The sequence below is a fragment of the Haliotis asinina genome, chromosome 4 (assembly GCF_037392515.1).
Source record: "Haliotis asinina isolate JCU_RB_2024 chromosome 4, JCU_Hal_asi_v2, whole genome shotgun sequence".
NCBI classification, from domain to species: domain Eukaryota; kingdom Metazoa; phylum Mollusca; class Gastropoda; order Lepetellida; family Haliotidae; genus Haliotis; species Haliotis asinina.
The window spans coordinates 35,069,941-35,081,739 of NC_090283.1; the positions used below are offsets into that span (position 1 = coordinate 35,069,941).

Genomic DNA, 11,799 nt, shown 5'->3' on the forward strand with positions numbered 1-11,799 from the left:
CACATGTTGTCATATATTCGTGTCTTTTGAGCTCCACGTCTCTATCCACACGGTCAGACGCCACACGTCAAACTTGACAACACCGAAAACTGGATGGAAAAGTTGGTGAGAAAAGAGACCGATTTCATTTCTCGACAGTAGTTTGACAACTCTGAAATTGGTGGAATGTTCATACTCTTAAACTCGAGTTTGACAACTAGTGTTGTCAAACTTTAGTCTGCCGTGTGAAAGCCGCTTACCCTTTTTCAGAAATGAACATCTGTCATGAAGAGTGATTTTTTAATGACGAATCAAACCCTCGTGTCTCCTGATATCAAATATATAAATGTGAAAAAAAAAACAATTGTAATTTTATCAACTCGGAGACAGGTGACAGGTGGATGACATAAAACAGGGTTCTAAAAACATACGCAATTATTTGAATTACAAACATATCCGGACACAGGATACCATATCATTCATTTAATGACGATGGTAATTGTTTCGGCCTGAATCCTTCATTTAAACCAAAAAATAAAAACTTAATGTACTTTTAAATTTCGCAACATTAGCAGGGTGGACGAACAGTTGATGCTGTTCAGTTTGCACAGCCAGCCACATCTCCATGCTTCATCGTTATTGATTAATTCAAACACTAGTTACGTCATTAACGTAACATTTAATTGTACCTGAAGTACTTAATTCAACATTTGAAGATTAATGACGATGTTTTCTGTTTGTCAGTAAGAACATAAACTGCTACATGTCAACACTACACGAACAATATGTTATGTGTTCTTATCAGACACAACGCAATTATACACACTCCGCAGTGTAACTAAACCATGATATTATGACCACGCAATGACCACCACTGGCCTGCCTGTGTGAGTGGACACCAGGGACCATAGACGGCCTACTCCATGTTGGGGCAGCAGTGGTCAAGTGTGGTAAGGTTTATATAAAGTGTAAGTGTTATGGATTCTGCAGCCCATTTTTTTCTGATATATCAAAATAAATACTACACAGAATGTTTTGTAATAAAATAATTTTATCTGAGATATAATTGCAGTGACGGTAGCTTTGTGCCGGGTAAATGCTGTCACAACCATAGTCGGATACCTTTCTTCAACGCCTACTTAGCCATCATTGATCCTCATTGGTCCATCTTTTGCGGACATTTCAGTTACACTCTAGCGAATTTGTACCTTACGAAGAAAGTGTTATCCCAGATACGGTATTTGTTACAACTGGCCACTTTCTAAGTGGCATGGTAATCTGTAGCGAAAGGTTCTACTATTTCCTTACGATGTTCCTTGGTCTTTTAGTCAATGAGAAACAAACACGTTGTAAAATATCATCATTCAATTTGGACGGAATTTTTAAAATCACTGAAATTGAAAGAAAAACCGAACGAAGGAAACTTAATCACATTTCCAAGCTTTTTACTTGCATTTATTGCCGACATACCCACTCAGAGCAAATCAACCACGTGATTGGGTCTTACTTGACGACGTCAGAGTGTCCTCAACAATAAGATTAATAGAAATTGAATCCATGGTCAGCGAAACGGGTCGAAAGTGTTGTAAAGAAATATTTCATCATCTTCATCCTCAGGTTTCATGCTATACCGGTGGCTCAACACTGAAGATACGCAAGTGTGACATGCTGCTGCTGACGTTCATCCGACCACGTCGTCTGATGCGACTGATGATGTTCCTGTGTGGTTTGTTTGTCGGGATCATTTACCTGACGGCGTCACCTGTCCCACGGACAAACACAGGGTCAAATCACAGGTCTGGGCTTAGGATGGGGGACAGCGTGAGGTCGGCACCCAATGGCGTGTTTGACCAACACATGGTCGGTCGGGAATGGAACTCAAAGAAGTTTGGAATCTGGTCTAATGGTGTAGATGACATCACGTATCCTCCATTTGTTGCAAAAAGTCCACCTCATGGAAGAGGTATGGGCGACAGCATGGAAGGTGTTATTTCACCGTTAATATACTGGACAAATACGTTCCCTTGAAATCCCAAACAGTGTACAAACTTACGCATTAACTGCTAAAACATTATCTTTATTCACAAGTATGCACTTGGAATAACGTTCGCTATTTTCACTGCCAACGTAACTATTTTAAAAAAAGGTAAAGGTAACTCCATATATTTCCACGTCTGATCTTGTCACATTGGCACTGACATGAAATTTGCATTTCGTAGGTGAGTATGGCAGCCCAGTGACCGTCTTCCCAAACCACCTTTCAGCAGAAGCAAAGAAGACGTTTGATGAAGGCTGCAAGAAAAATAGGTCTACCCAGAATGTTGGTGAAATTGTTTCCGTGACCCGCCGACTTCCGGAACCAGGCCCTCCAGAGTAAGTTTTGCATGTGTTTCCCGAAACCCAGGGACATGACAGTGTGGCAGATTGTGTTGCCGGGAACACAGTGACTAGACAGGAAGTGTGGTAGGTTGTGTTCCCAGGAACTCAGGGGCCAGAGAGATGTGCTATAGTATCAGAAGTAGAAGAGAAGCTACCTGAGAAATCATTTCAAGATGTTTCTGTGATTGTGGAAGTGCATAAGGTATTCTTTGGTCGTAGTAAATGAAAACAACAACAACAACAAATATCAAACACATGCATGCATGGTATTCAATAACCGTTCCAGATGTCGGTCTCTGAGTCACCAGAACAGTCTTAAGGCGAGTGTCATCATGTGTTTCCACAACGAAGAGTGGCCCACCCTGCTGCGCTCCGTGCACAGTGTCATCAACCGTTCACCACCACACCTCCTCCAGGAGATTATCCTTGTTGACGATGCGTCAAACCTAGGTGCGTGTGACTATCCTTTACCACTGTGTAGTTGGTACACGGTCCTCTCGTCTAGCAAAATCTCATTTACAACTATATAACTAATAAGTCTTGGGGACCGGATCACTCAGGTTGCATCGGGTTTTATAGCAATCGCAATCTCTGTCTCATACCTGCCATTCTTCAGTTTGGGTGAACTCGAACTCGAAATTGTGATGAATATTCATGTTATATGGAAAAAAATGAATATTGCTCTCGTCTCGCCACTGTTCCATTAGATATTTCCACTCGGAATCATAGGAGACTGACACCTGCTGGTACAAAGTTCTTCACGTCACCCGTCTGCAGTAGCCATGTCTCAGTATCTAGCATTAATTAATGTGGCCATATTCTGTCTGTTTCAGTTGTCGGCTCTTCACTCTGTTTTCAACACTGGAATCTAAATGAGTCTCTGTTTGTGTGATGGCTGTAGAACATTGTGGAGTGATTATGTATCTGACACAAATTGTAAGGGTCGAGTTTAGATCCTTCGTTCATTTTTCAGTCGGGTGGGTGACGACGATGATGAGGGTGACGAGGGTATTGAAGGTGACGAGGGTGATGAGGGTGATGAGTCTCATGCAGATGATAGGAGAAATGGAGATGAGAACATGACCACAAAGATGATTTCTTTCAGTTGTTCAAGTGGAAACAGTTACAGTTTTATTCCGCTTGCAGTAAGCAAAGACTTACAATTAGCTAACACGGGATGTCCGCATAAATACTAATGAAATTTCGATACATCAAGACAATAACCAACCCTTTGCCTCAAGACGAGAATAGGTTTCTGCTGCGGTTAATGCTTTGTTCACGGAATTCTTTAACAAATATATGTTACAGTCAATCTCTACAATCAGGCAATGTATACAATGACTGAAATAACCAGTAAATGTGTACATTGTCTAAAATTTTCAGGCATTGTGTACATTGAATCGGACTGGAAATTTTAGACAAAGTCAATCTACTAGACTAAAGACGTCAAGGTTGTAGTAGCAGTTCAGAAAAATATTTTCGGGCAGTATTATGTTCTAGGAGGTATGAGATTGTACAGTGTAGTGACGTTGAGCGTTGACGTTATAGTCCGTTTGGTTCCAAAGTAGACCAATGAAATGCAATTTATCTCTAATACTATCTTAAAATACTCAATGAAGTGTTGATCATAATCAAAAGACCATATCAACTCACTAAAATATTGACACGAGGGAAGACTTGAGAGAAAGGGACCACCAGATGTAGTTATTCATCAACCTGTGCTGTGCCTCAGTTCCCTCTAGCAGCTGTTTCTCCATGTTCCAGTTGGTTAATTCTGATCCAAATTGACAAGGGCGACACTATGGCTGCTTGTGAAGGCTGAAAGCAGTACTTACCTGACCTGTCCTATTTTTTTTATTCCCATGTCACCACAGCAAATACCTTTTTTATCCATTGACCTTGTCCTCCTGAGAAACGTTCTCACTACATTATATATCCTGGCAAGACTTCATATGTATACCAGTTTGTGATTTCAGATGGTTGATGGGTTGGTGTGATTCCTCACTACTAGTACTACTACACTCACTACTACACACATCCTGTCCCCTGTCCCTGGTGCTGCAGCTGAATTGCCCCTGAAAAATACATTTTACTGCCATCAATATAGACGCTGTCCTCATTTCACCTATGACATCATGGGCCACAAAGTAGAGTTCCAAACGATTCAGCATATTGTTCCCAGTGGTCTTCATGGTTTATCTCGCTGAAACTGCCCAATGTCCCAATTCCGCCATTGCTCTGAGATAAGGTAACACCCTCTTAGCTCCCCATGTCCCCAGTTTGTAGTATTTCACAACCTCATACTTAACAAAACCATGTATTATACGGTTAACATACATTTAACTCCTAGGGAAGCAGTCGTAATCCTCTCTTTCCCACAAGGGAAATGGGCCTCACACATTGTACATACGTGTGGAATCGAACCTGGATCTTTGCCGTGGCGAGCGAACGCTGTAACCACTAGGCTACACCAAAGTCCTCCATTTTCAGAAAAAAAGTGTTCGTTCAATACACTTAAACAGTTATGACTTTACGCAACTGGTACAGCCAGCCTAATATATACATCGATGTTGTCCAGAACACCTTGGTGCAGTCCTCGAGAAGTACATGTCAACGCTGGGTATAGTGAAGATACTTAGGACAGGTCAGCGGGAGGGGCTTATAAGAGCAAGGTTGTTGGGCTACAAGCACGCGGTGGCCCCTGTCCTTGTCTTCCTCGACTCACACATCGAGTGTTTCCCAGGTAGGCTCAGTCTTATAGTATCATCCTGTAACATGGCCACTTTAAGATGAAAACATATTCAACTGATAAGTATCCAATCTTCTACTTTATTTGAATATTCAAAAGGAGACCGTGAGGCAAGGCGCGATGATGAATGGTAAGGTACCTGTTGCTAGGTTGGCTTGAACCCCTGCTGGATCGGATTGCTGAGGATCCTTACGCCGTCCCCTATCCAAGAATTGAGTCTATCAAGCCGGACACATTGTCAGTCAAACCCCATGCTCCCCTCAGCGTTGGGACATTCTCCTGGTCAAATCTCATCTTCAGATGGATTGGGATCCATGAACTCCGTACCAAACCCGCCCGTTCTCCGACAGCACCCATCAAGTGAGTGAACATCGCACTGTTGGCACCATCACTAGCGAGGTGTCACGAGTCTTGATCACAGATGAGTCACATGGTCCAACTAAACCGTGTGTCCGTGTGTATTTTCAGATCCGCCACAATGCCTGGTGGGTTGTTTGCGATATCCCGTGACTATTTTACTCTGCTGGGGGCTTACGACCCAGGACTGGACTACTGGGGTGGAGAGAACATCGAGCTGTCTTTCAAGGTTTGGCTGAAAGGGGAGTCACCGGTCATGTCTAACAGTTGTGCCACATAATCCCACTCCAACATTAGACTGACACTTTATAATACACCCCCATATCGCACATCACAAAAGAAGACACCAATAGACAGGTGGCAAATCCCCTGTGGTAGAGATGTGTTGCATGTTAACTTTGTGACAAAATTTCATGTCCAACTGAGCACACACATGTCTGCGACACAGTTCTTACAGTAAATGCTACTACTTTTCTGGATGCTGCTTGTATTACGTCACCAGTGTCATTATTCTCTGTCTGTGGAGCAGGTGTGGATGTGTAACGGAAGCGTGGAGCTGCTGCCCTGCTCACATGTAGGTCACATCTTCCACCACAACAACCGCATCCACTGGCCCATTCCTGGCAGTGTGAGGAGGAACGCTGCCCGAGTGGCCGAGGTTTGGATGGATGACTACAAGAAGTTCTTCTACGAGACTATTGGATCTGACAAGGTTAGTGACATGTAGAAACATCGGATTCTGAGACAGATAGAAATGATGAGGTCAGGAACAGGTAGAACTTACGAAGTCAAGAGGAGGTAGAAATAATGAAGCAAGGAGTAGAAATATGGCGACCTAAAGATTGAGAAGTGGGAATTCTGAGAAGGTCAATGACAGAGTGGAAATAGTGAGAAGGTCAACAACAGGGTCAAATGGTTTAGTATGCCGGTGATAGGTGGTTATAAAGACCGGTGTAAAACTTGTATTCTTTCAACAGAATACTAGAATCAATATAACGTCTACGCGAGAGCGTACAGAAGAAGATTACTTCTAGGTGGCGTCCTTAACGTCAGTATGACGCAGGTTGCAAATATCCGTTGAGTACAGTGTTCAGGGTACTCGGGCTAATTTGCATGTATTATTCCCCCTCAGGTTGTTGTTGGGGATATCTCGGAAAGACAAGAACTACGTCGGAGTCTACACTGCCACGACTTTGAATGGTACTTGAAGAACGTGCTCCCGGAACTCCCAGTGCCCACAGACTGTCTGACTGTAGGAGAGGTATGCCACCTGTATGCTCACACTCAATGTAAAGTCTCAGTCCATTCTGTAGGCCGAGGCACTACACGGGGGCTGGTAGATCTTGACGATGCTGGTGGTAGAGGCTCTTTCTGATGATCCAATCGACCAATGAAACGTTGAAAGTTACATTGCATCTTACCGGAAAATACTTACCATCAGCCACGCTTCACGTTCATGTTAATTTGACTTAGAAGTCCTGTTATTTCAGGTTTAGTTTTTCATTTCTAGATTCGGAACGCTGCCCACAGTAACTGTTTAGACTCGATGGGGCGACAGTCCCGGGTGCCGTATATGAACGCATGCGAAGGCGATGGATACAACCAGGTAATGCCATATGGACGTAAAGTATAATCACGACCTAGTCACATTATAACAATGTCAAGGTGTTATAACTGGCAGTATAACAATGTGTTTGTGGTTTTGCCATGCAATGTTCATCTGCCGTGTCCGACATCACGGCCTTGCCTATCGCAAGAGCCACCTACATCAGTAACCGTAGGAATTAGAATAGCCTCCTATCAGCAGAGATAATAGGGGACCTGGCCAGTCAATGTATCTCCACAGCATGGATAACACACACACCTCATGTCTGTTTTTTTTTCCTAAAGGAAATAATATCGTCTGCATCTATCACTACCACTTTCATCTCTCAACCTTCAGTTTTGGTGTATGCGTGACAATGGCCAGATCTGGAACTACCATCAACACCTGTATGTAAAGGACGGGAATGTCTCCCTGAACCTGCGTCACGGAACAAGCTGGACATACACTCAGGTAGACACATGAACTCAGGTAGACCTTTGTAACTTACGCTCAGGTAGACCTTTGTTACATACACTCAGGTAGAAGTTTGTGACATTCACTCAGGCAGACTTTTGTGATATACACTCAGATAGACCTTTGTGACATACACTCAGACAGACCTTTGTCACATACTCACACACCTTTGTCACATACACTCAGGTAAGCCTTTGTGACATACACTCAGGTATATTTACCACATGCACTCTCCACATGCACTGTTATTACACTGACTCAGATGTAACTAGCACAATAAGGGAATTGTGTAGAAGTGTTAATGCATTTTGATTATTAACCATAGAACAGTTTCCATTCGCCACAGATTGAAACAATATAATGTTTTCAGCAAACACGGTACTCATTTCTTCCTCGATTTATTTTCACAGGATGGGTACTTACAAGAAAAAAGCGATGGACTGTGTCTACAGGCGGACAAGAAGACTCTCACCGTCCAACCCTGTTCTAGTCACTGGTCTCAGGTGTGGACACTCACGCCTCGCCCTGCATAGCTTCATGAGACACAGGGGCAAACATTGTCCATAGTTCATATCAAATCGGTCATTTGAAGAGGACATGAGCTAGTCGTTGTGTCTTTAGGAAGGGTTATCGATGCCTCTTTTACAAAGATATTATGAATGAATGTAGTTGACTGACATGTCATAAAAGTTGGTTTGGTTGCTTTTGCGATTCATTCTCAATATTGCAAAACTATCCAGGTTTTGCACTCAGATTGTCTACATTCCCAATATTGTAAAACTATTCAGGGTTTAAATCCACGTGTCCATATTCTCAATATTGGAACATTACTCGACGTTTGGGCACAGGGGATCCATATTCTCAATATTGCAGAACTATTCACCGTTTTGCTTCAGCATGGCCACATTTAGGGGTATAACTTTTAGGTTGTTCATATACACTTACACAACATGTACAAATGCCTTTCATCTTACCTTCACTCTCAGATGGAGTTGAACTTGTAAGCTTTTGAATGATACAGTGTGGTGGTCTTTGTTTCCCTACATTCGTCAGCTAAATCCATACAGAATATGACATGACGTTGTCTACCTTCTTACACCTTACCTTCATTCATGGATATCATCAAATATCTCCCCTGTGCCATACATCACCCACTTCCTCCACAAGTGTACAGGTGATGGGCGAGTGACAGCTTGTGTGGCACATCATACCATGTCATATCTAAACTACAATATATACTGTTCGTAGTTCCATCACAATGTCCAAGCATAAACCAGATCACATTTGAAGCAGACTGATCTGGCCATACGAAACTTGCTCTGTAGCATACTATATTCAATTAAAATTGTTATATATTACTATTTTTGTTTTGAATTATTAACATGATATCAAGAAAACATATATTGTACGCGTTACTTGTGTGGTTACTGTGGTGTCTCCATCTCGTTCCGTTTGGTCCGCTGACGCTTGTGGGGCGTGCAATGGTGGCCCAGACATGTTCTGAAGGTAACTGCATTGTCCTGCATGGTAGTGTCCACTCAGTCCAACACTTGTAGCTCTGTCATCTGTGAAAAGAACTTTGGCCAGATCACAGGTGATCTGATAAATAGGTGTTGAGCACCAGTTATCGCCCTTGATTTACCAGATCGACATCTTTCACCAACGTTATTGGTCTGTTATATCTACTCAATACTGTTATATCTAGTATGCGGTGCATAGACCTGACATGCATATCTACTCAACATGAGTATGTAGAGTATAGACCTGACTTGCATACTTACCCATCATGAGTATGTAGAGTATAGACCTGACATGCATATCTACTCAACATGAGTATGTAGAGTATAGACCTGACTTGCATACTTACCCATCATGAGTATGTAGAGTATAGACCTGACATGCATATCTACTCAACATGAGTATGTAGAGTATAGACCTGACATGCATACTTACCCATCATGAGTATGTAGAGTATAGACCTGACATGCATACTTACCCATCATGAGTATGTAGAGTATAGACCTGACATGCATATCTACTCAACATGAGTATGTAGAGTATAGACCTGACATGCATACTTACCCATCATGAGTATGTAGAGTATAGACCTGACATGCATACTTACCCATCATGAGTATGTAGAGTATAGACCTGACATGCATACTTACCCATCATGAGTATGTAGAGTATAGACCTGACTTGCATATCTACTCAACATGAGTATGTAGAGTATAGACCTGACTTGCATACTTACCCATCATGAGTATGTAGAGTATAGACCTGACATGCATATCTACTCAACATGAGTATGTAGAGTATAGACCTGACATGCATACTTACCCATCATGAGTATGTAGAGTATAGACCTGACATGCATACTTACCCATCATGAGTATGTAGAGTATAGACCTGACATGCATACTTACCCAACATGAGTATGTAGAGTATAGACCTGACTTGCATACTTACCCAACATGAGTATGTAGAGTATAGACCTGACTTGCATACTTACCCATCATGAGTATGTAGAGTATAGACCTGACATGCATACTTACCCATCATGAGTATGTAGAGTATAGACCTGACTTGCATACTTACCCATCATGAGTATGTAGAGTATAGACCTGACATGCATACTTACCCATCATGAGTATGTAGAGTATAGACCTGACATGCATATCTACTCAACATGAGTATGTAGAGTATAGACCTGACTTGCATACTTACCCATCATGAGTATGTAGAGTATAGACCTGACATGCATATCTACTCAACATGAGTATGTAGAGTATAGACCTGAATTGCATACTTACCCATCATGAGTATGTAGAGTATAGACCTGACATGCATACTTACCCATCATGAGTATGTAGAGTATAGACCTGACATGCATACTTACCCAACATGAGTATGTAGAGTATAGACCTGACTTGCATACTTACCCATCATGAGTATGTAGAGTATAGACCTGACTTGCATACTTACCCATCATGAGTATGTAGAGTATAGACCTGACATGCATACTTACCCAACATGAGTATGTAGAGTATAGACCTGACTTGCATACTTACCCATCATGAGTATGTAGAGTATAGACCTGACTTGCATACTTACCCATCATGAGTATGTAGAGTATAGACCTGACATGCATATCTACTCAACATGAGTATGTAGAGTATAGACCTGACATGCATACTTACCCATCATGAGTATGTAGAGTATAGACCTGACTTGCATACTTACCCATCATGAGTATGTAGAGTATAGACCTGACTTGCATATCTACTCAACATGAGTATGTAACATACTGGAAATATGAACTGTAAACAAGGCAAACGTTGTTTTTCATTTCGTCATTCTTTTTTGCTTAGAAAATAGGAAATTATCGAGCCACGAGTGAATGCAGCCACAGGGCGCCTGAACCTGTCGAGTCGCATTCAGCAGTTGCCAGACATTTCATCAGAGTACCATGTCTCGCCTTTGGGATCGTTTCCTGCAAACCAGTTCCGCCCACGATCACCCGAGAAGCGACCGAGAAGCAAGAGTTCCCACCATGACCCTTACATCCGGTCTGCTCACTTGCGTCATCGTCTTGCCACAGCCGTGGGGACTGCAACGTTTGAGAAGAATTTCCGACCAAAGTTTCAGGCAGTCCGGAAGTGGAACCTTACAAACTGGGTGTGAGTCTGGTTCAGTGATGAATCACGGCACCTCCTTGAACGGAGTATTTGGCCCCTAACTGCTTTCGACAGGTCGACAGATTCGGTGGAGCCAGTGTCATGGAGTGGGTGGGATACACAACATACACATATCTGATTTAGTGATGGTTCAGGGGAATTTGACACGCTTCCGGTCATGGCTTATCCAGTCTGTGCCGAGACGGTGGCGAGCAGTAATTGCTGCCAAAGGTGGCCAGACAAAGATCAGACGCCATCTTCTGTTCTCAACTAAACAGAGAAGCTATTATAAAGGCTGCTGTTGTGTTGGTGTTTGTCTATAGACGAGTGATTTTTTTCCCTTTTACCATTGAAATTACATTAAATAATTGTTCTTAAACTAACGCAATAAATTCTTCTAAAAGAGCTTATGCGTTTCTATTTTTAAGGAGTGTACATGCAATAATTTCTTACAATCAGACGATAGCGAGAAGGAAAAAACGGTCATGGATGTATCAAATTGTTTTGAAATGTTTTAACCACGTTGTATGTACAATGAATGGATGCCAGGCTAACACACAAAATAATCATGATGATTAGACAGGTATGATTATAATTAG

General features: G+C 42.2%; 1 protein-coding gene across 1 annotated transcript; it reads left to right on the top strand.

Annotated features, from left to right (window-relative positions):
- Positions 1 to 1,788: 1,788 nt before the first annotated feature.
- LOC137280909 (putative polypeptide N-acetylgalactosaminyltransferase 9) lies at positions 1,789 to 11,207 on the top strand. The gene is made up of 12 exons (XM_067812095.1): positions 1,789 to 1,942; positions 2,199 to 2,352; positions 2,645 to 2,842; positions 3,332 to 3,471; positions 4,937 to 5,101; positions 5,257 to 5,467; positions 5,576 to 5,693; positions 5,994 to 6,176; positions 6,597 to 6,725; positions 6,975 to 7,070; positions 7,934 to 8,026; positions 11,028 to 11,207. Exons 1-12 carry the CDS (start codon positions 1,789 to 1,791, stop codon positions 11,205 to 11,207), a joined length of 1,821 nt encoding a protein of 606 aa, XP_067668196.1.
- The last annotated feature ends 592 nt before the right edge of the window (positions 11,208 to 11,799 follow it).